The following is a 26501-nucleotide window of genomic DNA, read 5'->3' as shown; positions in this document are numbered from 1 at the left end:
TCCTTCTAACAAGAGCCCCACATACAATGCAGGGCTTCTACTGATAACTGTTTTGGAATGGTAAAGAGTACATTTTAAGAGTGAGCAATACAGCATGTACGATGTCCATGTGATCTCTAAAATGGGGCTATAATGAGGCATACACTTAGTACATTTCTTAGAACTTTTGTAAATTTAAGGTTATGTTATGGACCACTGGTATTCAGCTTGGAGTTTCCAAAGAGATCTCTATGGTGTGAACATCACATTATCTAACAAGCTGTAATAGGATCAGAGCAGTGAATCTGTGCCCTGTTCATAGACAGGTTTGTACTAGTACTGTACCTGTCAAAGGGTCTCTGCACCCAAAGCCACAGCCATGCTGGCAGCACTTTTTGACCCCAAAACAGTTGCTGTCACTGTTGCATGTTCTGGGCAGAGGACTGATCATGCAGGTTTATATAACTGTAGGGCACACACCAGACTTCTCTGTTAATAAAACAACATTTGCAGAGATAGTTCATGACTTTATGATGCAAAGTAATCAGCTGTGGATTTCACATGCGAACTACACAATTCCGTCACCCACAGATTTTCAGTAGGAAAAGCATCCTATAAGTCTCAGAATTGCTTAGAAAATGAGAAAGACTTATCAGTGTTATGCCCTGGTTGAAATTACTAACATCGTAACTCAAGATATGTGTACATCACAGCAGACATTCATCACAGTCCCAGTTAGACACACCCCTGTCGTATGGAAGATAGTAGAGTAACACATTGTATGTATGGAATTCCTTATCTTTTAACACTGTTTTGTGCTATTACTTTTTTGCTGGCAGTGTAATGAATACGTGTGAGGTGTGATGTGCCCATTATGCACTTGGCATGCATACATGTGAGTGAGATTGTTTTTCATTATTTTTATCTTTCAACTCACATGCATAAGAAGGTGTGACCTCTAAAATAGGGAATTATGTTACATACATAAGTAAACAATCCTACTTAAGTAAGTTATGGTGGGATCCACTTATGCACTTCTGGGTCCCCCTCATAGTAGATTAGGTATGATATATATATCTTGACGTTCCATTAATAGACACATCTAGTGAAAGGATGAGTCTGGCCTAATTCTGCTATTTCTCACAGAATCGTATGGAGGGAATGAAGGATTGATGAATATATTATGACTTTCACATACACCCCTGGTGACCCCTAAATGACGTTAAGGCTTGATACCCCCGCCAGACAATTTCCTGAGTGCAGTGTTGTTGCTTTCAGAATCTCCAAAGACCCGGAAGTGACACCAAATAGGACTGCAAACAACAGCGTATGAATTCACTTGTAACATAACTTTCTGCCTTTGTTTACTTTAATAGTTAGCCAGGGATCATTAGCACATGTAAAAAGGCTTTCTATTTGTGTGTGCTGTTTGATGTGTGTCTAGATAAGGGTGAAAAATACCGGCATTAGGTGATTTAGGTGAGAACCGGCTAGGTGGCAACCCTACCTGCGAGCTATGTTCTGATACCACACCATTGCCCCGATTCACAAAGGTAAACTTAGACCAAAAGTCTAAGGGACATTTAGTAGCTCCTAGCACCATTCTAATGCCACATTAGCATAATTCTTTTTAAAATAATGTGGCATTAGAAGGCCAAAAACGCTGCGCCATATTTACAAAATGGCGCAATGCATGCATTGCACCACTTTGCAACCTTTTGCACAATACTATGCCTGCACCAGGCATGATGTATGCAAAGGGGGCATTCCCCTGTTAGCGGAGGCAAAAGAATTCTGCAAAGAAAGTCAAGAGATTTTTACGTGTCATTGTTTTTGACACGTTTAATGCCCGCTCAGAACAGGTGTTAAAGGGAGGCTTCCATTAGTTACTCACTGAAGAAAACACAGTGACAGGTCAGGTGTATTTCAGTGATTAGAGTCCTTTAAAATGCCTGAAATTCCACTGTTTTGCATGCAATGTGGGCAATGCACATTGTGACATGTGCCACACCCAGTGTACCCGTTTGCTGAGGGAGCTTGATTAAAAGCTTTTTTCCAAAAGCTTTTAATCAAGCTCCCTCAGCAAACGGGTACAACAAGGAATATGGTGTGAGGTATGGCGTGTCTGCAGTGCTTAGCATAAATAGCAAATTTCAGTGGTTTCATGGTTTTGTATTCACTGAAACATGAGCAACCTTTAACTGTGTGTTTTTCTGTGAATTGCTAGTTTTTTTAAAGTTTTTTTTTTATGTATTTCATTCACCTGCCATCAACCCTTCATCACTGCGTTTCGATGAGCACACTACGAGTTGCCCAGAAGGTTTGATCTTTGGCCTGACCTTCAGCAACTGCCCGGGTCAGAAAATCAAAATTTTACATTAGTGCACCTAGGCCCAGATTTAGGAAAAGTGGTGCTTCATTAAATGAAGGGCCACTTATCTTGTGCCAATTGCGCCCCCCTAATGCCACCATGTGTGCGCCATATTAATGATACAGCGCACGTTAGGATCAATAGCATCATAATTTCTGATTGGCACTAATCCTCTAAAGTTCATAGAGGCCCATTATAAAACAATTGTGTGCCTCAATTTAATGCCTGCACTGAGCAGTCATTAAAATTACGAGAAAAATGGCGCAGTGGAATCCCACTTTTCTGGGCCTCCTAATGGAGGAACACCCCCCCCTTGCATTCATTATGCCTGACAGAGGCATAATGTGGCGCAAAGATTTACAAAGTGGTGCAATGCGTGCATTGCACCACCTTCTAAATTGGGCACAGAGTTTTTGCCAATCTACCTCCGCATACCACAAACAATGATGCTAATGTGACACTAGGTGGCGCTAGGCCCTTCCTAAATTTGGGCATTAGTTTTTCCTGAATGTGTCCTCGTTTTTCTTGTTAGGGTCGAGCCTGCATCGCATGCGCTTGCTCATGCATTTCGCTTGTGAGACGATTTAGGAGTTCGAAAAGGGCTTGGAGCCCCGTCCATGTCACATCAGTGTCTTTCATTGGTTCGTGGGCTTGCCTGTTAAAATCTGCTTGCTTTCATTAGTGGAAGGCACGCATACGTCATGCCTTTTCTGGTGGCTAGCCCTTCTAGAGCGCAGTGACCAAGTACTGAAAACATGCGAGTCTCGCTGTTTCCCGTCAGGTTTATGGACTACTTTTTATCTTTTTTTCGCAGCGTGATCTCTCTTGGCAGGAGTCGAGCACTTTACATAACATCGACCCTGTTACATAGTTAATTACACTTTTGATGGTTACGTAGATAATTGCACTTTTGCCGATAGGTTTCACTACGAGTGAACTGTAAGCAACTTGATTGAGCGTTTTTTTTCCATTTAATGCGGCAAGAAAAATCCGGTTAGGAGTTAACAACTGCTAATGACTCTCACTCAGAGGAATGCAAGACCCTGTTGCATTGCAAATGCTTGTTTCAGAGAGCCCTGAGCACCCACCTGGAGTTTAGTGTGGCACGTCTCACAGTGCCCTCCCATTTCTGTAGAAATTAATTTTCCTCAGCTTCGTTTTTGTTGTTTTTTTTTTTTACAAAATTGTGATTATCAAACTTTCAGGGAAAAATTATACCCTTTACCAGGCAATCTAGTTGACAGAAATCATTTTTCCAAATTGTGACTTCAAATGGCTAATATATACAAAACAATTTCAAACCATTTCACTGGCATATTTTTTAAATGTCAATCTCTCAAAAACTACTGAAAGGATTTACAGGAGCATGCTTTCCCAGAAAATGTCCATTTTCAAAGTGTGAATAGGTTCAGTTGTTGTAACTGAGAGCAAAATGTATAATGGGATCTAAAATGGGAAAGCTCATTTTTTGACTCCCTATCACTTTAACCTTTTTAATGTGCACAGGTTTGCATGAAGTGTAACAACCTGGACCTCACCTCGCTGCAGTAGGCAAAGGCCAAATTTGGCGCACGCTCATCCAAAAAGGCCACATTTATGGGCAAATAAAAAAATATTTTTTCTGTGGAAAGTGTAGTGTGAATCATAACTACACAGTAGTGACTGTCACTGTGTAATAATGGAAGCTAATATGGAATAGAAGGTTTTTGTTCTTTATACTCGAGAATTTTGAATTGTGTTTTTAATTCATACTCAAGTGCACTCATATATATACTCCTTAAATTGTGCAAAGCAAGAAAAAGATGAGAACAGCAGGAGAAAGAAATCATATTATGTGAGGCCAATAGAATTATAAAGTTATGTTATGCCATGCCATTTATCTTATGTAATGGTATGTAATGCTATGTCATGTCATGTCATGCTATCTTATGTAATGTTGTATTATGCTATGTCATGCCATGTGATTCTATTTAATGTAATTTTAGGCTATGGTATATCATGTCATTTTATCTTATCTTATGTAATGTTATGTTATGCTATGTCATGTCGTGTTATGCTATCTCATGTAGTATTCTGTAATGTTGGTCTTCTAAATCCCAACAACTCACTCAAAGGTTTTTGGGTGCTGTATGTGGAAAGGAAGCAGTAGAGCTTAGTAACTGACTCCAGACCCCCAAGATGGTAGATTGTTTGAAGATACTTTACCTCTCACAGCAGACACACATATTTTCCCGCAGAGGTTGCAGCACTTCTCAGTCTTCGGACAGTCTGTGTCACTGTGGCACTCTGGGGGAGGCAGGGGCACATTGCACGCAGATTGTATTTTGGGGCAGGTCCCCGGATGTGGTGCATCTGTAAAACACCAACAGGATTGAACTAAAAACACAGCCATCCTGAGCTAACAGCACAACTGCCACAGGCTGTTCACAGATCCTCACACTGAATTATCCTTATAGATTGCTTGACTCCTTTGGAACTAAGGAGAAAAAGCTTCCAATATCTTCAGAGAAACTGCACACAGCTGAACTACCATCTCTTGTAGGTTACATTAACGTGCCTCATATAGAACCCCTTTCCTCCCTCTCATATCATCCTCCTCCCTCTTCTACTGCTCCTATTTGTCTTCCCCCGCACTATTTTCTCTGTGACTCCTCAGTCTACAGCTCTTCTCTAGCACTCCTCATTTTACTTCTGTCCTACGTACACTCATCTCCATTCTGCTGATAGCTCTACTGATCTCCACTCTACCCTATTCTTTCTATTGCTGTTCTCTCTAATGTGCCTTAGCCCATATGTACAAACACATTTTCCAATTGACACAGAATGGGAAAAACCCTTTGCTACATCTGGCCCTTAATCTCTTATTTCTTGCCACTCTTTTTTCTATCACTCCTCACCCCTTCACTTCAACGTACCACTCCTGACTCCACTGGACCTCTCTATACCACTCTTTTCTAGTGCTCCTCGCTGTCCAGAAGTTTTTCTACAGCTCTTTTCTCCATCTCTCCTTCTTTCACCATGTTTCCTAGCATCAATCTTCTCTGTACAGTTCATCAGCCCACTGTTATTCTCTCTACTGTTCTTTCCTCTTCCGTTCTTTCTTCTACTCCTTGCTCTCTTATTCTTCTTTCAACTGCTCCTCTTTCACATGCTTCACTCTACATCTCTTCTCTATCCCACTCCTGACTCTACTGCTCTTCCCTATACCACTCCTGATTCCACTTCTCATATTTATACCACTCCTGACTCTACTGCTCCTCTCTTTACCACTCCTGACTCCACTGCTCTGCTCTATACTACTCCTGACTATACTGCTCTTCTCTATTGTAGGAAAGTACCATCTTGCCTGGCATGTTACCCCCATTTTTCACTGTATATATGTTGTTTTAGTTGTATGTGTCACTGGGACCCTGGTAACCCAGGGCCCCAGTGCTCATAAGTGTGCCTGAATGTGTTACCTGTGTAGTGACTAACTGTCTCACTGAGGCTCTGCTAATCAGAACCTCAGTGGTTATGCTCTCTCATTTCTTTCCAAATTGTCACTGACAGGCTAGTGACCATTTTTACCAATTTACATTGGCTTACTGGAACACCCTTATAATTCCCTAGTATATGGTACTGAGGTACCCAGGGTATTGGGGTTCCAGGAGATCCCTATGGGCTGCAGCATTTCTTTTGCCACCCATAGGGAGCTCTGACAATTCTTACACAGGCCTGCCACTGCAGCCTGAGTGAAATAACGTCCACGTTATTTCACAGCCATTTTACACTGCACTTAAGTAACTTATAAGTCACCTATATGTCTAACCTTTACCTGGTAAAGGTTAGGTGCAAAGTTACTTAGTGTGAGGGCACCCTGGCACTAGCCAAGGTGCCCCCACATTGTTCAGAGCCAATTCACTGAACTTTGTGAGTGCGGGGACACCATTACACGCGTGCACTACATATAGGTCACTACCTATATGTAGCTTCACCATGGTAACTCCGAATATGGCCATGTAACATGTCTATGATCATGGAATTGCCCCCTCTATGCCATCCTGGCATTGTTGGTACAATTCCATGATCCCAGTGGTCTGTAGCACAGACCCTGGTACTGCCAGACTGCCCTTCCTGGGGTTTCTCTGCAGCTGCTGCTGCTGCCAACCCCTCAGACAGGCAGCTGCCCTCCTGGGGTCCAGCCAGGCCTGGCCCAGGATGGCAGAACAAAGAACTTCCTCTGAGAGAGGGTGTGACACCCTCTCCCTTTGGAAAATGGTGTGAAGGCAGGGGAGGAGTAGCCTCCCCCAGCCTCTGGAAATGCTTTGTTGGGCACAGATGTGCCCAATTCTGCATAAGCCAGTCTACACCGGTTCAGGGACCCCTTAGCCCCTGCTCTGGCGCGAAACTGGACAAAGGAAAGGGGAGTGACCACTCCCCTGACCTGCACCTCCCCTGGGAGGTGTCCAGAGCTCCTCCAGTGTGCTCCAGACCTCTGCCATCTTGGAAACAGAGGTGCTGCTGGCACACTGGACTGCTCTGAGTGGCCAGTGCCACCAGGTGACGTCAGAGACTCCTTGTGATAGGCTCCTTCAGGTGTTAGTAGCCTTTCCTCTCTCCTAGGTAGCCAAACCCTCTTTTCTGGCTATTTAGGGTCTCTGTCTCTGGGGAAACTTTAGATAACGAATGCATGAGCTCAGCCGAGTTCCTCTGCATCTCCCTCTTCACCTTCTGATAAGGAATCGACCGCTGACCGCGCTGGAAGCCTGCAAACCTGCAACATAGTAGCAAAGATGACTACTGCAACTCTGTAACGCTGATCCTGCCGCCTTCTCGACTGTTTTCCTGCTTGTGCATGCTGTGGGGGTAGTCTGCCTCCTCTCTGCACCAGAAGCTCCGAAGAAATCTCCCGGGGGTCGAAGGAATCTTCCCCCTGCAACCGCAGGCACCAAAAAGCTGCATTACCGGTCCCTTGGGTCTCCTCTCAGCACGACGAGCGAGGTCCCTTGAATCCAGCGACACCGTCCAAGTGACCCCCACAGTCCAGTGACTCTTCAGCCCAAGTTTGGTGGAGGTAAGTCCTTGCCTCACCTCGCTGGGCTGCATTGCTGGGAACCGCGATTTGCAAGCTACTCCGGCCCCTGTGCACTTCCGGCGGAAATCCTTCGTGCACAGCCAAGCCTGGGTCCACGGCACTCTAACCTGCATTGCACGACTTTCTAAGTTGGTCTCCGGCGACGTGGGACTCCTTTGTGCAACTTCGGCGAGCACCGTTTCACGCATCCTCGTAGTGCCTGTTTCTGGCACTTCTCCGGGTGCTACCTGCTTCAGTGAGGGCTCTTTGTCTTGCTCGACGTCCCCTCTCTCTGCAGGTCCAATTTGCGACCTCCTGGTCCCTCCTGGGCCCCAGCAGCGTCCAAAAACGCCAAACGCACGATTTGCGTGTAGCAAGGCTTGTTGGCGTCCATCCGGCGGGAAAACACTTCTGCACGACTCTCCAAGGCGTGGGGGATCCATCCTCCAAAGGGGAAGTCTCTAGCCCTTGTCGTTCCTGCAGTATTCACAGTTCTTCAGCCTAGTAAGAGCTTCTTTGCACCAACCGCTGGCATGTCTTGGGCATCTGCCCATCTCCGAGCTGCTTGTGACTTTTGGACTTGGTCCCCTTGTTCCACAGGTACCCTCAGTCAGGAATCCATCGTTGTTGCATTGCTGATTTGTGTTTTCCTTGCATTTTCCCTCTAACACGACTATTTTGTCCTTAGGGGAACTTTGGTGCACTTTGCACTCACTTTTCAGGGTCTTGGGGAGGGTTATTTTGCTAACTCTCACTATTTTCTAATAGTCCCAGCGACCCTCTACAAGGTCACATAGGTTTGGGGTCCATTCGTGGTTCGCATTCCACTTCTGGAGTATATGGTTTGTGTTGCCCTTATCCCTATGTTTCCCCATTGCATCCTATTGTAACTATACATTGTTTGCACTGTTTTCTAAGACTATACTGCATATTTTTGCTATTGTGTATATATATCTTGTGTATATTTCCTATCCTCTCACTGAGGGTACACTCTAAGATACTTTGGCATATTGTCATAAAAATAAAGTACCTTTATTTTTAGTATAACTGTGTATTGTGTTTTCTTATGATATTGTGCATATGACACTAAGTGGTACTGTAGTAGCTTCACACGTCTCCTAGTTCAGCCTAAGCTGCTCTGCTAAGCTACCATTATCTATCAGCCTAAGCTGCTAGACACCCTATACACTAATAAGGGATAACTGGGCCTGGTGCAAGGTGCAAGTACCCCTTGGTACTCACTACAAGCCAGTCCAGCCTCCTACATTGGTTGTGCAGCGGTGGGATAAGTGCTTTGAGACTACTTACCACTCTTGTCATTGTACTTTTCATAAGAGAAAAATATACAAAACAAGGTCAGTGTATATACACATAGCCAAAAAGTTTTGCATTTCCTCTTTTCACTCTTTTCTAAGTGCTGAAAAGTACTTCTAAACTTTCAAAAAGTTCTTAAAAGTTTAAAAAGTTTTTTTTCTGTCTTTCCAAAAAGTTCTGAAAACTTTTTTCTCTTTTGCTATCACTTTAACTCTCTCTAAAAAATGTCTGGCACAGGAAAAAATGTTGAACTGTCCAAACTTGCATATGATCACCTTAGCTGGAAAGGAGCAAGGAGTCTCTGCATAGAGAGAGGTTTGAGTGTAGGGAAGAATCCTTCCTTAGAACTGTTAATTAATATGCTTAGAGTACAGGATAAGGCCATAAGTGCCCAATCTGTAGAAAAAGTAGCTAATGGTTCTCAATCTGATCCAGGGACTCCCCCAGGAAAAGGTTCAGGAAAGAAACTTCTCAGCCTGCCCATTACTAGACAGTCTAGCATAGTTGGTACAGAGGTTGAATCACATCATACTGATGATGTGCTCTCACATTATGCTGGTAGCCAAGCTGTTAGGGTGCCCTCTGTAAGGAACAGGTCTCCTTCTGTTCATTCCCATCATACCTCTGTATCTAGAAATGTCCCTCCCACCCACCCTGATGACAGATTGTTAGAAAGGGAGCTCAATAGATTGAGAGTGGAGCAAACCAGACTGAAGCTCAAGAAGCAACAGCTGGATTTGGATAGACAGTCTTTAGAAATAGAGAGGGAAAGACAGAAGATGGGTTTAGATACCCATGGTGGCAGCAGCAGTATTCCCCATAGTCATCCTGCAAAAGAGCATGATTCCAGGAATCTGCACAAGATAGTTCCCCCTTATAAGGAGGGGGATGACATTAACAAGTGGTTTGCTGCACTTGAGAGGGCCTGTGCTGTACAGGATGTCCCTCAAAAGCAGTGGGCTGCTATCCTATGGCTATCATTTACTGGAAAAGGTAGGGATAGGCTCCTTACTGTAAAAGAAAATGATGCTAACAATTTCCAAGTTCTTAAGAATGCACTCCTGGATGGTTATGGCTTAACCACTGAACAGTACAGGATAAAGTTCAGAGATACCAAAAAGGAGTCTTCACAAGACTGGGTTGATTTCATTGACCAGGCAGTGAAGGCCTTGGAGGGGTGGTTACATGGCAGTAAAGTTACTGATTATGACAGCCTGTATAACTTGATCCTGAGAGAGCATATTCTTAATAATTGTGTGTCTGATTTGTTGCACCAGTACTTGGTGGACTCTGATCTGACCTCTCCCCAAGAATTGGGAAAGAAGGCAGACAAATGGGTCAGAACAAGAGTGAACAGAAAAGTTCATACAGGGGGTGACAAAGATGGCAAAAAAAAGAAGGATGGTAAGTCTTCTGACAAGGGTGGGGACAAATCTAAAAATGAGTCTTCATCAGGCCCACAAAAACACTCTGGTGGGGGTGGTGGGTCCAAATCCTCCTTTAATCAGAACAAGGAAAAGAAACCATGGTGCTATTTATGTAAAATAAAAGGCCATTGGACAACAGATCCCAGTTGTCCAAAGAAAGGCACCACAGCTCCTACCACTACAACCCCTACTGCTACACCTAGTGTCCCTACTAATAGCAGTGGTGGTGGGAGCAAACCTACTAATAGCCAATCCAAGGGAGTAGCTGGGCTCACTTTTGGTAATTTAGTTGGGGTTGGTCTGATTAGGGAGACCACAGAGGCTACTTTAGTCTCTGAAGGGGCTATTGATTTAGCCACTTTGGTTGCTTGCCCCCATAACTTGGAGAAGTACAAGCAACTAACCCTAATAAATGGTGTTGAGGTCCAGGCCTACAGGGACACAGGTGCCAGTGTCACAATGGTGATTGAGAAACTAGTGCACCCTGAACAACACATACTTGGACACCAGTACCAAGTAACCGATGCTCACAACATAACACAAAGCCACCCCATGGCTGTTGTAAATCTCAACTGGGGGGGGGTATCTGGTCCAAAGAAGGTTGTGGTAGCTTCAGATTTACCTGTAGACTGTCTATTAGGGAATGATTTGGAGACATCAGCTTGGTCAGATGTGGAGTTGGAGGCCCATGCAGCAATGCTGGGCATCCCAGGGCATATTTTTGCTTTGACAAGGGCTCAGGCCAAAAAGCAAAAAGGACAGGGAAGCTTGGATCCTGGAACAATGGACCAAGTGCTCCCTAAAGCTAGGGCTAGTAGAAGCAAACCACTTCCTACTATCCCTCCCTCTACAGTGGATTCTACTTCTGAGGAAGAAGAATTCCCTCCCTGTGCAGAACCTACACCAGAGGAGCTGGAAGCAGACACTGCTGAGCTTTTGGGTGAAGGGGGGCCTGCCAGAGAGGAGCTGAGTGTGGCACAGCAAACCTGTCCCACATTAGAGGGTCTCAGACAGCAAGCTGTCAAACAGGCTAATGGGGATGTCAGTGACTCACACAGAGTTTACTGGGAGGACAACCTCTTGTACACTGAGCATAGGGATCCTAAACCTGGAGCTGCCAGGAGATTAGTGATTCCTCAGGAGTACAGAAAGTTCCTCCTAACACTGGCACATGACATTCCCTTAGCTGGGCACCTGGGTCAAATGAAAACTTGGGACAGATTGGTACATTTGTTTCATTGGCCTAGGATGTCTGAGGACACAAAGGAATTTTGCAAGTCCTGTGAAACCTGTCAAGCCAGTGGCAAGACAGGTGGCACTCCAAAGGCACCCCTTATCCCACTGCCTGTGGTTGGGGTTCCCTTTGAAAGGGTAGGGGTTGACATAGTTGGCCCCCTTGACCCTCCTACTGCTTCAGGCAATAGGTTTATCTTAGTGGTAGTGGACCATGCCACAAGATATCCTGAAGCTATTCCTTTAAGGACCACTACAGCTCCTGCAGTGGCAAAGGCCCTCCTGGGAATATTTTCCAGGGTGGGCTTCCCAAAGGAAGTAGTATCAGACAGGGGAAGCAATTTCATGTCTGCATACTTAAAGGCCATGTGGAAGGAGTGTGGTGTAACTTACAAGTTCACAACACCCTATCATCCACAAACAAATGGACTGGTGGAGAGATTTAATAAAACTCTCAAAGGCATGATTATGGGACTCCCTGAAAAACTCCGCAGGAGATGGGATATCCTTCTACCATGCCTCCTTTTTGCCTACAGGGAGGTACCCCAGAAAGGAGTGGGCTTCAGCCCCTTTGAACTTCTTTTTGGACACCCTGTTAGGGGTCCACTCACACTTGTAAAGGAGGGTTGGGAACAACCTTTAAAAGCTCCTAAGCAGGATATTGTGGATTATGTACTTGGCCTCAGATCAAGGATGGCTGAGTACATGAAAAAGGCCAGTAAAAACCTTCAGGCCAGCCAAGAGCTCCAGAAGCAATGGCATGATCAGAAGGCTGTTTTGGTTCAGTACCAACCAGGACAGAAAGTGTGGGTCTTGGAGCCTGTGGCCCCAAGAGCACTCCAAGATAAATGGAGTGGACCCCACACAATTGTTGAAAAGAAGGGTGAAGTCACCTACTTGGTTGACTTAGGCACTGCCAGGAGTCCCCTTAGGGTGCTCCATGTCAACCGCCTGAAACCCTACTATGACAGGGCTGATCTCACCCTGCTCATGGCAACAGATGAGGGACAGGAAGAAGACAGTGATCCTCTACCTGATCTCTTCTCTTCCACAGAACAAGATGCTCTTGTGGAAGGTGTAGTTTTGGCTGATTGTCTTACTGCTGAGCAGAAAGATAATTGCATAAATCTCCTAGGACAATTTTCAGAACTCTTCTCCATTGTGCCAGGCACCACTTCTTGGTGTGAGCACACTATAGATACTGGAGACAGTTTACCTGTCAAAAGTAAGATCTATAGGCAGCCTGACCATGTCAGGGACTGCATAAAGCAAGAAGTTCAGAAAATGTTAGAACTAGGAGTGGTTGAGCACTCTGACAGTCCATGGGCTTCCCCTGTGGTACTGGTACCAAATCCCAATTCTAAAGATGGAAAGAAGGAAATGAGGTTTTGTGTAGACTATAGAGGTCTCAACTTGGTAACCAAAACTGATGCTCACCCTATACCCAGGGCAGATGAGCTTATAGATACACTGGCATCTGCCAAGTATCTAAGCACTTTTGATTTGACTGCAGGGTATTGGCAGATCAAATTGTCAGAAGATGCTAAACCTAAGACTGCATTTTCTACCATTGGAGGACATTACCAGTTTACTGTAATGCCTTTTGGTTTGAAAAATGCACCTGCCACTTTTCAGAGGTTGGTGAACACAGTCCTGCAAGGGCTGGAAGCTTTCAGTGCAGCATATTTGGATGATATAGCTGTCTTTAGCTCCAGCTGGGATGATCACCTGGTCCACCTTTGGAAAGTTTTGGAGGGTCTGCAAAAGGCAGGCCTCACTATCAAGGCTTCAAAGTGCCAGATAGGGCAGGGTAAGGTGGTTTATCTGGGACACCTTGTTGGTGGGGAACAGATTGCACCACTTCAGGGGAAAATCCAAACTATTATTGATTGGGTTCCCCCTACCACTCAGACTCAGGTGAGAGCCTTCCTAGGCCTCACTGGGTATTACAGGAGGTTCATTAAGAACTATGGCTCCATTGCAGCCCCTCTTAATGACCTCACATCCAAGAAAATGCCTAAAAAGGTATTATGGACAGCAAACTGTCAGAAAGCTTTTGAGGAGCTGAAGCAGGCCATGTGCTCTGCACCTGTCCTGAAAAGCCCTTGTTACTCTAAAAAATTCTATGTCCAGACTGATGCATCTGAATTAGGAGTAGGGGCAGTCCTATCACAACTTAATTCTGAGGGCCAGGATCAACCTGTTGCTTTTATTAGTAGAAGGTTGACCCCTAGAGAAAAGCGTTGGTCTGCCATTGAGAGGGAGGCCTTTGCTGTGGTCTGGGCTCTGAAGAAGTTGAGGCCATACCTGTTTGGCACTCACTTCATTGTTCAGACAGACCACAAACCTCTACTTTGGCTAAAACAAATGAAAGGTGAAAATCCTAAATTGTTGAGGTGGTCCATATCCCTACAGGGAATGGACTATACAGTGGAACATAGACCTGGGAGTAGCCACTCCAATGCAGATGGACTCTCCAGATATTTCCACTTAGACAATGAAGACTCATCAGGTAATGGCTAGTCTTATTGTCCTTCGTTTGGGGGGGGGTTGTGTAGGAAAGTACCATCTTGCCTGGCATGTTACCCCCATTTTTCACTGTATATATGTTGTTTTAGTTGTATGTGTCACTGGGACCCTGGTAACCCAGGGCCCCAGTGCTCATAAGTGTGCCTGAATGTGTTACCTGTGTAGTGACTAACTGTCTCACTGAGGCTCTGCTAATCAGAACCTCAGTGGTTATGCTCTCTCATTTCTTTCCAAATTGTCACTGACAGGCTAGTGACCATTTTTACCAATTTACATTGGCTTACTGGAACACCCTTATAATTCCCTAGTATATGGTACTGAGGTACCCAGGGTATTGGGGTTCCAGGAGATCCCTATGGGCTGCAGCATTTCTTTTGCCACCCATAGGGAGCTCTGACAATTCTTACACAGGCCTGCCACTGCAGCCTGAGTGAAATAACGTCCACGTTATTTCACAGCCATTTTACACTGCACTTAAGTAACTTATAAGTCACCTATATGTCTAACCTTTACCTGGTAAAGGTTAGGTGCAAAGTTACTTAGTGTGAGGGCACCCTGGCACTAGCCAAGGTGCCCCCACATTGTTCAGAGCCAATTCACTGAACTTTGTGAGTGCGGGGACACCATTACACGCGTGCACTACATATAGGTCACTACCTATATGTAGCTTCACCATGGTAACTCCGAATATGGCCATGTAACATGTCTATGATCATGGAATTGCCCCCTCTATGCCATCCTGGCATTGTTGGTACAATTCCATGATCCCAGTGGTCTGTAGCACAGACCCTGGTACTGCCAGACTGCCCTTCCTGGGGTTTCTCTGCAGCTGCTGCTGCTGCCAACCCCTCAGACAGGCAGCTGCCCTCCTGGGGTCCAGCCAGGCCTGGCCCAGGATGGCAGAACAAAGAACTTCCTCTGAGAGAGGGTGTGACACCCTCTCCCTTTGGAAAATGGTGTGAAGGCAGGGGAGGAGTAGCCTCCCCCAGCCTCTGGAAATGCTTTGTTGGGCACAGATGTGCCCAATTCTGCATAAGCCAGTCTACACCGGTTCAGGGACCCCTTAGCCCCTGCTCTGGCGCGAAACTGGACAAAGGAAAGGGGAGTGACCACTCCCCTGACCTGCACCTCCCCTGGGAGGTGTCCAGAGCTCCTCCAGTGTGCTCCAGACCTCTGCCATCTTGGAAACAGAGGTGCTGCTGGCACACTGGACTGCTCTGAGTGGCCAGTGCCACCAGGTGACGTCAGAGACTCCTTGTGATAGGCTCCTTCAGGTGTTAGTAGCCTTTCCTCTCTCCTAGGTAGCCAAACCCTCTTTTCTGGCTATTTAGGGTCTCTGTCTCTGGGGAAACTTTAGATAACGAATGCATGAGCTCAGCCGAGTTCCTCTGCATCTCCCTCTTCACCTTCTGATAAGGAATCGACCGCTGACCGCGCTGGAAGCCTGCAAACCTGCAACATAGTAGCAAAGACGATTACTGCAACTCTGTAACGCTGATCCTGCCGCCTTCTCGACTGTTTTCCTGCTTGTGCATGCTGTGGGGGTAGTCTGCCTCCTCTCTGCACCAGAAGCTCCGAAGAAATCTCCCGTGGGTCGACGGAATCTTCCCCCTGCAACCGCAGGCACCAAAAAGCTGCATTACCGGCCCCTTGGGTCTCCTCTCAGCACGACGAGCGAGGTCCCTCGAATCCAGCGACACCGTCCAAGTGACCCCCACAGTGCAGTGACTCTTCAGCCCAAGTTTGGTGGAGGTAAGTCCTTGCCTCACCTCGCTGGGCTGCATTGCTGGGAACCAAGACTTTGCAAGCTACTCCGGCCCCTGTGCACTTCCGGCGGAAATCGTTCGTGCACAGCCAAGCCTGGGTCCACGGCACTCTAACCTGCATTGCACGACTTTCTAAGTTGGTCTCCGGCGACGTGGGACTCCTTTGTGCAACTTCGGCGAGCACCGTTTCACGCATCCTTGTAGTGCCTGTTTCTGGCACTTCTCCGGGTGCTACCTGCTTCAGTGAGGGCTCTTTGTCTTGCTCGACGTCCCCTCTCTCTGCAGGTCCAATTTGCGACCTCCTGGTCCCTCCTGGGCCCCAGCAGCGTCCAAAAACGCCAAACGCACGATTTGCGTGTAGCAAGGCTTGTTGGCGTCCATCCGGCGGGAAAACACTTCTGCAGGACTTTCCAAGGCGTGGGGGATCCATCCTCCAAAGGGGAAGTCTCTAGCCCTTGTCGTTCCTGCAGTATTCACAGTTCTTCAGCCTAGTAAGAGCTTCTTTGCACCAACCGCTGGCATTTCTTGGGCATCTGCCCATCTCCGAGCTGCTTGTGACTTTTGGACTTGGTCCCCTTGTTCCACAGGTACCCTCAGTCAGGAATCCATCGTTGTTGCATTGCTGGATTGTGTTTTCCTTGCATTTTCCCTCTAACACGACTATTTTGTCCTTAGGGGAACTATGGTGCACTTTGCACTCACTTTTCAGGGTCTTGGGGAGGGTTATTTTGCTAACTCTCACTATTTTCTAATAGTCCCAGCGACCCTCTACAAGGTCACATAGGTTTGGGGTCCATTCGTGGTTCGCATTCCACTTCTGGAGTATATGGTTTGTGTTGCCCTTATCCCTATGTTTCCCCATTGCATCCTATTGTAACTATACATTGTTTGCACTGTTTTCTAAGACTATACTGCATATTTTTGCTATTGTGTATATATATCTTGTGTATATTTCCTATCCTCTCACTGAGGGTACACTCTAAGATACTTTGGCATATTGTCATAAAAATAAAGTACCTTTATTTTTAGTATAACTGTGTATTGTGTTTTCTTATGATATTGTGCATATGACACTAAGTGGTACTGTAGTAGCTTCACACGTCTCCTAGTTCAGCCTAAGCTGCTCTGCTAAGCTACCATTATCTATCAGCCTAAGCTGCTAGACACCCTATACACTAATAAGGGATAACTGGGCCTGGTGCAAGGTGCAAGTACCCCTTGGTACTCACTACAAGCCAGTCCAGCCTCCTACATCTATCCCACTCCTGACTCTACTGCCCTTCTCTATACTACTCCTGACTCTATTGCTCTGCTCCACACAACTCCTGACTCTACTGCTTTTCTCTATAACACTCCTGCCTCCCATACTGTTCTCTACTTTTCTTTTCTATACCACTAGCACCAACGCAGGCACCCTAGTACCATGATGCAAGGGTGTCTGCCTTGTTGGCAGGGCTGTTTTATGTAGGAAGAGGCACCTGCACAGAAACAATCCATGGAGGTTTTTTTCCAGAATGCAGCACACGCAGTAGGAGAAAGAAACATGGAGAAATACATGTATTTCTCCTCGAACCTCCTCCCTTGAGGAGGTGTATGATTTTGATGCCTTCTCAAGTTTACACATCTTTGTAAAACTCAGAATGTCCCAAAACCCATGGATTTAGCATGGGAAAACCCACCACAATGCCCATGGAGCTCCCCCCTATCGTGGTGTATGGAAACACAGTGACTTGTGCTGCATTGCCTTACACCTTATCTACGAGGTTATGAAAAGCTGTGCATGGCTTCGTAGATAAGGGTCTGCACTCTGCAGTGCCAGAGCACCACAAAGGTGACTCACTGTTGGCGCATGGAGCTTGTAAATATGCCCCTATATTTATAATATGTCATAACAGAACTTTATGTACAGGGTCTAGGCCATTTGGGATTGGGGGGTATCCAGACACTCTCGAAATAGGGTCAGAGTTTACATTTCAAAAATTGAGTTGATAATCTACCTAAATGAGAGCTGTGATGTAAGCTAGTGATAATATTATCCCAAAATATGAATTTTAATTGTGTTTTGGAAGACAATGTTAGGAAGGAAGGGTCAGTTCAGAAAGTCAAAAGCCACGGTTTGAGCCAACATTCAATATACCTGAACCAGGGAAAAGTGGTGTTCTCATCTAGTTCCAAAAGTTCTCTCATACCCTTCTGATATGGCGCAAGCTCCTATACTGTCCAAATTCTCACCCCGAAGAGAAGAGGCCTTAACACTGCTACATGCTCTTTTCTCCTGAGTGCAAAATCATAGAACATGGGGATAAGGGGTGTGCTTTTGGGACACGTATTCTCACTCTTGATCAGCCTTTTCACATTTGAATGTCCCCCAAATTTTGGCACCATATAGGGCCACTACTTGTGCTTTTAAGTTATAGAGGTCAATAGCGGGAAGACTGGTCTGGGCAATGTTGCCTGATGATTTTTGAAGATTGCCATAGCTCTATGCAGAAGTACTGCCCTTTGTTTTGAATGTGCGAAGTACAGGATAATTTACTATCAAGCATAATAGCCAGACACTAAAGTTTTGGTACACGTTCAAGCATCTTCTGCTACAGAAATAAATCCCCTCTGAATGACTTGTGGGGTCTGATCCCCCTAAATTTGGTCTTAGTAGCATTAATCTCCAGTCCCTTGTTTTCACAATATGTGTTAAAATTATCCAATAATTGCTGCAATCTTCCAATCCTCCCTAACCTGCAGGGCCCCATTATTCCAATACAAGAAGTTACACAGCACTCCATTTCTCAATCCTTACCCACTGCCTTTCTGTTATTCCTGCACAGGGCCAGGATTAAGCTCTGTCTATACCCCTAATCCTGATCTGAAGTGCCCCAATAATGCTGTATCAGGGTTCACATACACCTAATGAACCTCCTGCTGTTCTGCGGTGCCTCCTGCTGTTCCACACTCTGACTTCTGTTTGAGGATGTAGTGGAACAAATTAAATCTATTCTTAGATGCCATCTTTATTTGGAAGGGTCTGTTTCACTTAGCTCACTCCTTTCTTTCCTTATCTCCCTTTACTCTCAATATTTTCTTTCTTCCTCACTTTTCTCTTTCCAGCTCTTAAAATCCACATATTAACAGTTTTGCTCTTTCTTTTCAACTGTTTATTTGTACTCCTCTCCTTTTTTTTATTTCCTTCTTCCTCTTGCTACTTCCCCATTCAAACTTATAAAAACTTTTATATTTCTTTCCTTGTTTCATTCCTCTCTTTTTTCATCAGGTGTTCATTCTTTCACTCTATTTTCTCTTCCCTTCATTCTTTCTTTGTCTTCTTTATTTGCTCTTTCCTTTCACTCAGTAAACGTCCTTTCACTTTTTTTTAGATCTTTCTTCCTTCCTCTGCTGTTTTTCTTATCTTTATCTGTCAATTCATGTTTTACTATAAATCCCTCTTTTTCCTATCTGTATGTGGAAGCCACAAGTTACTAGTCGGGACCCTAAGTGTTAAAGTTGTTTTCCAATTCTGTGTCTGTGGGAAATGTGTTAGTACATACATGCCCTGGTTCTTTTATTGCATGTTTCTCTCACCATCTCTCTTTTTTCTCTGATGTAAAAAATGTTTTCACACTTCTTTCGTTATTTCTTTCCTCTTTATCTTTCATTCAGTAGCTTCCTTCCTTTTTTACCTTTGTATCATGTTTGCTCTATTCTCTTAGTTTTGTTTTCATTTTCTGTTTCTTTATTTAGTGTTTTTATCTCCTAACAGTGAAATATTGCCAAATTAGGTTTTCAATGTTGCAAGGCCTATCTCTCTCATAGGTTAACATTGGGACTGCTTTTAAATAACTTTTAAGTGCAGTTTCCCTTTGGTGGCAGATCGAGATATATAGTGTGGGGTCTCTAAACTCACAATTTAAAAATACATCTTTTGGAAAAGTTGTTTTTTTAGAATGTCAGTTTGAAAATGCCACTTTTAGAAAGTGGGCATTTTCTTGCTTGAATCATTCTGTGACTCTGCCTGCTTGTGTATTCCCTCACTGGGTCAGACTGACAGTAGGCTGTTTGTGAATCTACACTAGACAGTCACAGAAAGAGAGCTAGGGTGTAGCCTGCATATCCTGATGGGCCATCTGGGCTAGGGTAGAAGGAGGAGTGGTCACTTACACCTGAAAGGGCTGTGCCTGCCTTCACACAATGCAGTCTCCAATCCCCTGGGGTGAGTCTGGGCAAGGCAGGATCTTGTGAACAACAGAGACGTTCCTTTTAAGTTTGCCTACTTCAAAGGCAGAAAGGGGTATAAGTATTGGACCCAAAACCCCAGATTTTTAGATTGCTTCTGGATACAAGAGGAACCTCTCCAAAGAAGACAAGCTCAAGAGCTAGAGGAGGAGTATTGCCCATTTGCCTGTGACTGTACTTTGCTTCGTTGGTCTGCAGTTGCTGCTTCTGCCTAAAAGAGGACAAAGGCTGGACTTTGTGGTATATTCCTGCTAGTGAAGTGTCTCCAAGGGCTTGGACTGAGTTTGCCTCTTGTTTTGAAGTCTCAGGGCCATCAAAGATTTCCTCTGCCAGCACCTGGACTCTCTGCTGAAACTCTTATACTGCCAAGTGGTGCCCTCCCCAGTCCCTGGTCCCTTGAAAGGTGAAGCTGGTGGAACCCACGTGGGAATCCACGCACAGGAGCCGTGCAGGGAAAATATCGACACACCACCTACAACCCGACTTTAAAAATGATGCGCCATCTGCATCGCAGCTGAAAATGGATGTACCACCTGCATTGTGGTTGAGAAATCGATGCATCACCTGCATTGCAGCTGAAGAAATGACACAATATCCACTTGCGGCTGCTGAAAATGGCGCAAACCCCACGCAGCACAGTTTTTCATCACCGTGCAGCTGGATTTTGCACGCATCATCGCAAGGCATCAAAATCAATGTGAACCTGCACGGATCGGAGGTACTGCATCCAGAAATTGACACATCGCTCTCTTGTGGGAGAGAAAACCAGTGCATTGCCTACCCGACCATAGAAGAAACGATGCACGGCCTCACTTGAGAATATGGAATTGACGTATTTCTAACTTTTCTGACGCACGTTCGCCCGTGCAGCTTTATTTTTGACGCAAACCAGGTACTTTATGTAACAACATTGTATCCATTGTTTTTTATGGACTAAGATTCTATATTTTAATAATTCATAACTTCACTTGTGTATGTTGGATATTTGTAATTTTGGTCTTGTTTGATTTAGATAAATATTGGCTATTTTTCTGAACTGGTGTGGTGTGCACTTTGGTAGTGTTTTCACTGTATTACTGTGTGTTTTGGTACAAATACTTTACACTTTGCCTTTGAGATAAGCCTGAATGCATGTGCCATGCTACCAAGGGGGTGAGCAAAGGTTACCTTAAGTGTGTGCCTCCAATGCCCTGACTAGAGTGAGGGTCCCTGATTAGACAGAGTGCAAACTGACTGCCAACCAGAGACCCCATTTCTAACAATTCCCCTCCCAAGAACTCTGCCACACTCTATCATACTATTTGCACAGCAAGATAGCCAACATCTACAACAACATCTAGCCCCAACTCACCGATATTAACTTCAACAACCTCAACCCAACCACTCACACCAACCAAGTAATCATCACATGAAACCAGATCACCACGTACAACACTGTAGCCATCATGTCCACCATCCACTCTGGAGCACACACCAATCCCAGTCCCCATCACTTATTCAACCTAGGAACTAAGGAATTCTGTACAGAACTCACCAACATCCTCAATGCCGCCCTTACAATGGTAGCCTTCGCTAACAGATGGAAGCATGCAGAGGTAAAACCGCTTCTCAAGAAAATCTCTGCGGATCCCAGTGAACTGAAAAATTACTGAGCCACCTCACTGCTCCTTTACACCACAAAAGTCCTCAAGAAGGCCATCAACCACCAGCTCACAGAACACCTGGAGAAAAACAACTTCCTTGAGGTCTTCCAATCCAGCTTCTGCACCAACCACAGCACAGAAACTGCCCTTATCACAGCCACAGGTGACATCAGATCTCTCCTTGACCACAGAGCAGCCCTGACCCTCCTCATCTTATCAACGGCATTCAATACTGTATTCCACAACACCCTCCTCAATAGACCGAACAGCATTGGTATGCAGTAAAAAATGCCCTCAAATGGGTTGCCTCATTCTTCACAGGATGACTTCAGAGAATCCACCTACCACCCTTTCCCTCCAAACCTAAGAGCATCATCTGCAGCGTACCCCAATCATCAACACCTACATGGCTCCCCTCACTAACATGTCAGATCCCAAAAATTCAACATCATATCCTATTCAGGCAACAGACAACTCATCCTCTTACTCAGCAAAGACCACCACCAGAAGTAATTTCTGCAATGCCATTACCAGTTTCGCCAAATGGATGAGAATTAGCTTACATAGCTCTGATATGCATTTTCCTATGCACCTTGAACTTTCAAAGATAGCACTTTAATATACCAAACTATTGCATTTTAGACTTAAAGAATTTATTTTACTTGTCTCATGGAGTTACATACTAGATTTGCTGGCACGTTCCCAGGTATCATTATGTTATACACTGACACAGTGACACAACGCACTGCTATGTGGATCAGCCTCAGTTTCCATGAAAAAGCAAACCACCCTGCTGCAACCCATGTTTGAGTTTGTGGATGTGGGTAAGTATTCAGCAAAGATTACAAATTGGCAAATAAGTGAATCAGAGCACTCAAAGTGCCACATGGGTATTTTCCTCTACATTATATCTCAGTAATATTTTTATTGATCCTTCTAATAGCTACAGAGGATTCTTTTATCCATGTGTACCCAGGGGACCTGAACAACCTGGGGAATGCATGAACATCTGATATATTTTCCTTACTACTCGTATCATGATTTTGTTCCATTAGCGAGTCCCATCTGTCACTGTGTGAAGTGGCCTGTGCTGTGCCAGCTATGACACTTAGGCCCCCTTGCGAATGGCGGTTGGACCTACGCCAATGCAGTGGTTCGAGTGCCATATTTGAACTCTGGCAGTCGTGCCATGATGGGACCACCAGCACCTCCAGGATCAGAGATCTCGGAGGTCTGGTAGTTGCGGCGGTCATAATCTGCCAGGGAAAGCCCTGCAAGCACAATTATCACCTTGTTCTCTGCCAGCCATTTAATGGCGGTAGGTCTGCAATAAAAAGGCAGGCAGAGAACGGGTGCAGGGAGGAAATGGCACCATTTACGTAGGTCAAAATATTGGTTGCAAGGTCACAGTTTTCCACACTAACATGCAGGGGGGCACCTCAGGCGTCATGGATTTCTTCTGACAGTGTGGAGAACTGGTGTATGCACAGTTACCACACAACTGGGGTGGGATCTGATGCACAGTAACTTTGCATGCTCCAGTTTTGTTGATCCCTGGAATAAACATATCTGCTTTACATAAACACCCCATGAGCCTTCGAATGACTTTGCTACATCTCAACAGAAGAACAAGAACTGCAGAATATTATGATACAATTACCTGGAACGAAGTTGCCCAAGAATAGAGGCTGTTCAACGATGCTGAACTTTTCTTTGGGAGCATCCTGCCATTTGTCCAAGCTAAAGCAACAGCTCGTTGAATCCAAATCACAAGGTGGTAGCTCCTCAAACTCATCAACACCACCAATGATGGCTTCAGCCATAGAAGAGGAAATGTGTACCCTAAGAATGATGATGCTGCAACACCGTTACGTACTGGACCTTATGACAGTCATGCAAGGTGGGGTGCAGCAAGATAAGATCTGCATGCTGCACGTTCATCCCAGCAAATGATAGAGAAAATCGAACTTCGTCAGAAGCAATACAGACACTGCATAATTTTGATACTAAAATGATAGAGGAAGGAGGTGCACCAGATAGTAGTCCAGTGGTTGGTTTGCACCACTACCATCATGGATGTCGGGACTGTTGGGGACTTTGTTACCAATTACTGTGATCTTGTTACTGATAGATTGTATGATACAAGTAATTTTAGCATGCATTTGGAGAATAACCGCTAAGGTGGCAGGGACGTGTTCAGTTAGAATGCCAATACAGGTAGTAGATTAGTGGGACAACATGTATTACCTGCTGCCAAGGGCAGGTCTGAATGAAGTAGATGAAATATCAAATAGAGAGGGGAATGTTGTATGGTATATAAACAAGTAACATGATGTAAAAAATACGAAACACAGAAATATCACACAACATCAGGCCCAAGCCAAAACCACATAGCTGTTTAAAGTTAAGAAAAGGTTTAGGCCCAACTCCCACACTTACCAGAATAAGGTGAAAAGTTCTCTTAAGGATGGAGTCAGATAGGAAACTTGAAAGGGTTTTTATTTAAAGGCCAACTAATGCCTAACTGATCTAAAAGCATTTACAACATCAGCACACAACTCACCCGGCACATACTCCATGCCTTCAAACAGATTGTGGCCTGATTAGACAATAAGTCCATAATTGAAGAAGCTTAGAACACATTGGTGCTTGATTAAACAATGGATGCAGGTAAGAAACTAAAGGGCATATTTATAGTCCCCTGGTGCCACCTTGCACCACACTAGCACCATTATTTTTTACATTAATGAGGCCCAACAGGGCTGAAATCCCTGCGCCGTATTTACAGAGTAGCGCAATGCATGCATTGTGCCACTCTGTAACCCTTTGTGCTACATTATAGCTGCGCCAGGCATACTGTATGCAAAATGGGCGTTCCCCTGTTGGGGGGCTGGAAAATTGGTGCAAGGTGCTCAGAGCAGGGGGCTTCCACTATATAGAATGGGCCCATATGTACTCTGCAAGAGTAGCGCCAACATTTTGGAGCTGCTCCTGCAGAGTACATGAATAGCGTCAAAAAAAATGACACTATACCCCCTACCCTGCGCACACATGGTGGTGGTAGGGGGGTACTAAGGGGCGCCGGGAAAGTGGCGCTGCACTTGGTGCAGCACCACGTTCCTTAAATCTGCCCCTAAGGGCCATATTTATGGATGGTTAGCGTCACCTTAGCACTTATTTTGGCACTAAAATGGTGCTAACCTAACTCTATATTTTTATTTCAATTCTATGCCCATCAAGAGTCAAAATATTGGAGCTAGCACTAAGTTTAGGATGCGCAATCCTATCTTTCGTCACTGAGATGCAAGGTAGGCGTTCCCATTCTAAACATGATGGTAGCCCCCCCCCAGAGCCATATCTACCTCCCGGCGCAGAAACGACATGCGGGTGGGAAGCGGACCTATATAATGGGGCTAAGCCCGCTAGGCAGGAGTAATTTTTGGGCTGCTTGTGCATCAGTAACTGTCGCTAGGCTGACTAGCAGCAAAAGTTTTCCCGCTAACCAGCCTAACATCATTTCTGACCCACTAGCGCCATTCCCCCTGAAGCCACCCCCGACTAGCGTCTTTTTTTTTTTGCTAGCCATTCCTTAGCGTCACTGTGCGTCATTCCATAAATATGACACACGGATGGCTTTAAGGAATGGTGTTAGCCAGCGTTGAGAAAAATGACACACAACAGCATTAGCGCAGTTGTGCGCTATTCTTCATTTATATGGGCCTACATTCTGAGCACACGGAGCCCTCAGGCACACAGTGCTGCCAGCACACAATCTAAGGAGTGCACACCTACTATGAAACACCCATGCGTTCTTAGACAAAAAAACATGCCCTGTCAAAAAGCATTGTTAAATGGTTAATGAAATGTCTAATGGTTTAGTTCAGGAATTCAGGGTTATACAGTCACATGTCTTTCAGTGTTTTTTGCCTTGAATTTGTAACTTACAAATTACTTATTATTTTCTATGTGGAATAAAGCCTTGTATTGAATCGTATAAAAAGGTCTGCCTGCAGGAACAGGCATTTGAGATAAACTGCTTAGGTAGCTTGAGGGTGCTGAGGTGCAGTGTGTAGTGATCTTCTCCCTGTCGCAACAGTTAGTACATACTGTCTTTGGATTGCCAAGAAGAGTCTGCATTTCTTTTTGAGTTGGGAGCGTTTTGCCCACCTCATAACGCGTTCATGTGTTATTTAGTGCATATGATTCAGACAACTGATTATGCTGCTTTATATTGTCTTTCTGATCTTGTAAATATGACCTCAGTAACTTGATTTGTGTGTTTCCCTTTTTCTTATTATTAAAAATTTACTTTGCAAAGCTATTTTGATTGATACCGTTGAGACATTATTGTATGCTATTGTGATATAGGATTGGGCATTGTATCTTCAGATGGCAGTTTATTCCTTCTTTCCACTTTGTGTACTTTCAGTGCTTTGCTGCAGTTCAAATCTTTTCACTGCTAGTAGAAAGATCCCACACTAGATGCAAGACTACCACATGAATTAAGAAACAATTTTGATTCCATCTAACAAGAGCCCCACATATGAAGCAGGGCTTCTACTGATAACTATTTTGGAATGGTAACGAGTACATTTGAATAATGAGCAATACTCCATATGGAATGTCTATGAGCTTCCCAAAACTTGCAATGAGGCTATAATTAGGCGTACACTTGATAAATTTGTAAATTGAAAGTTAGATTACGGACCACTGGGATTCAGCTTCCAGTTTCCAAGGAGAGCTCTGTGGTGTGCACAGCAACACATCACATTATCTAACAAGCTGTAATAGGATCAGAGCAGTGAATCTGTGCCCTGTTCATAGACAGGCTTGCATTAGTAATGTGGCTGTCACAGGGTCTGTACACTCAAAGACACAGCTATGCTGGCAGCACTTCTGGACCCCAACACAGTCAGTATCATGGTGGCATGTTCTGGGCAGAGGACTCATCATGCAGGT

General features: G+C 44.9%; 1 protein-coding gene across 1 annotated transcript in view; it reads right to left on the bottom strand.

Moving 5' to 3' along the window:
• Nucleotides 1–26501, bottom strand: part of LOC138296981 (WAP four-disulfide core domain protein 8-like) — a 300160-nt gene that overhangs the window by 47173 nt on the left and 226486 nt on the right. Inside the window, exon 7 of the mRNA XM_069236498.1 lies at nucleotides 4556–4702. Within this exon, the coding sequence (XP_069092599.1) occupies nucleotides 4556–4702 (147 nt within the window). The remainder of the gene's footprint in view (nucleotides 1–4555; nucleotides 4703–26501) is intronic.

Source organism: Pleurodeles waltl, chromosome 5 (genome assembly GCF_031143425.1).
Source record: "Pleurodeles waltl isolate 20211129_DDA chromosome 5, aPleWal1.hap1.20221129, whole genome shotgun sequence".
NCBI classification, from domain to species: domain Eukaryota; kingdom Metazoa; phylum Chordata; class Amphibia; order Caudata; family Salamandridae; genus Pleurodeles; species Pleurodeles waltl.
This window is presented reverse-complemented; position numbering and strand designations above follow the sequence as displayed.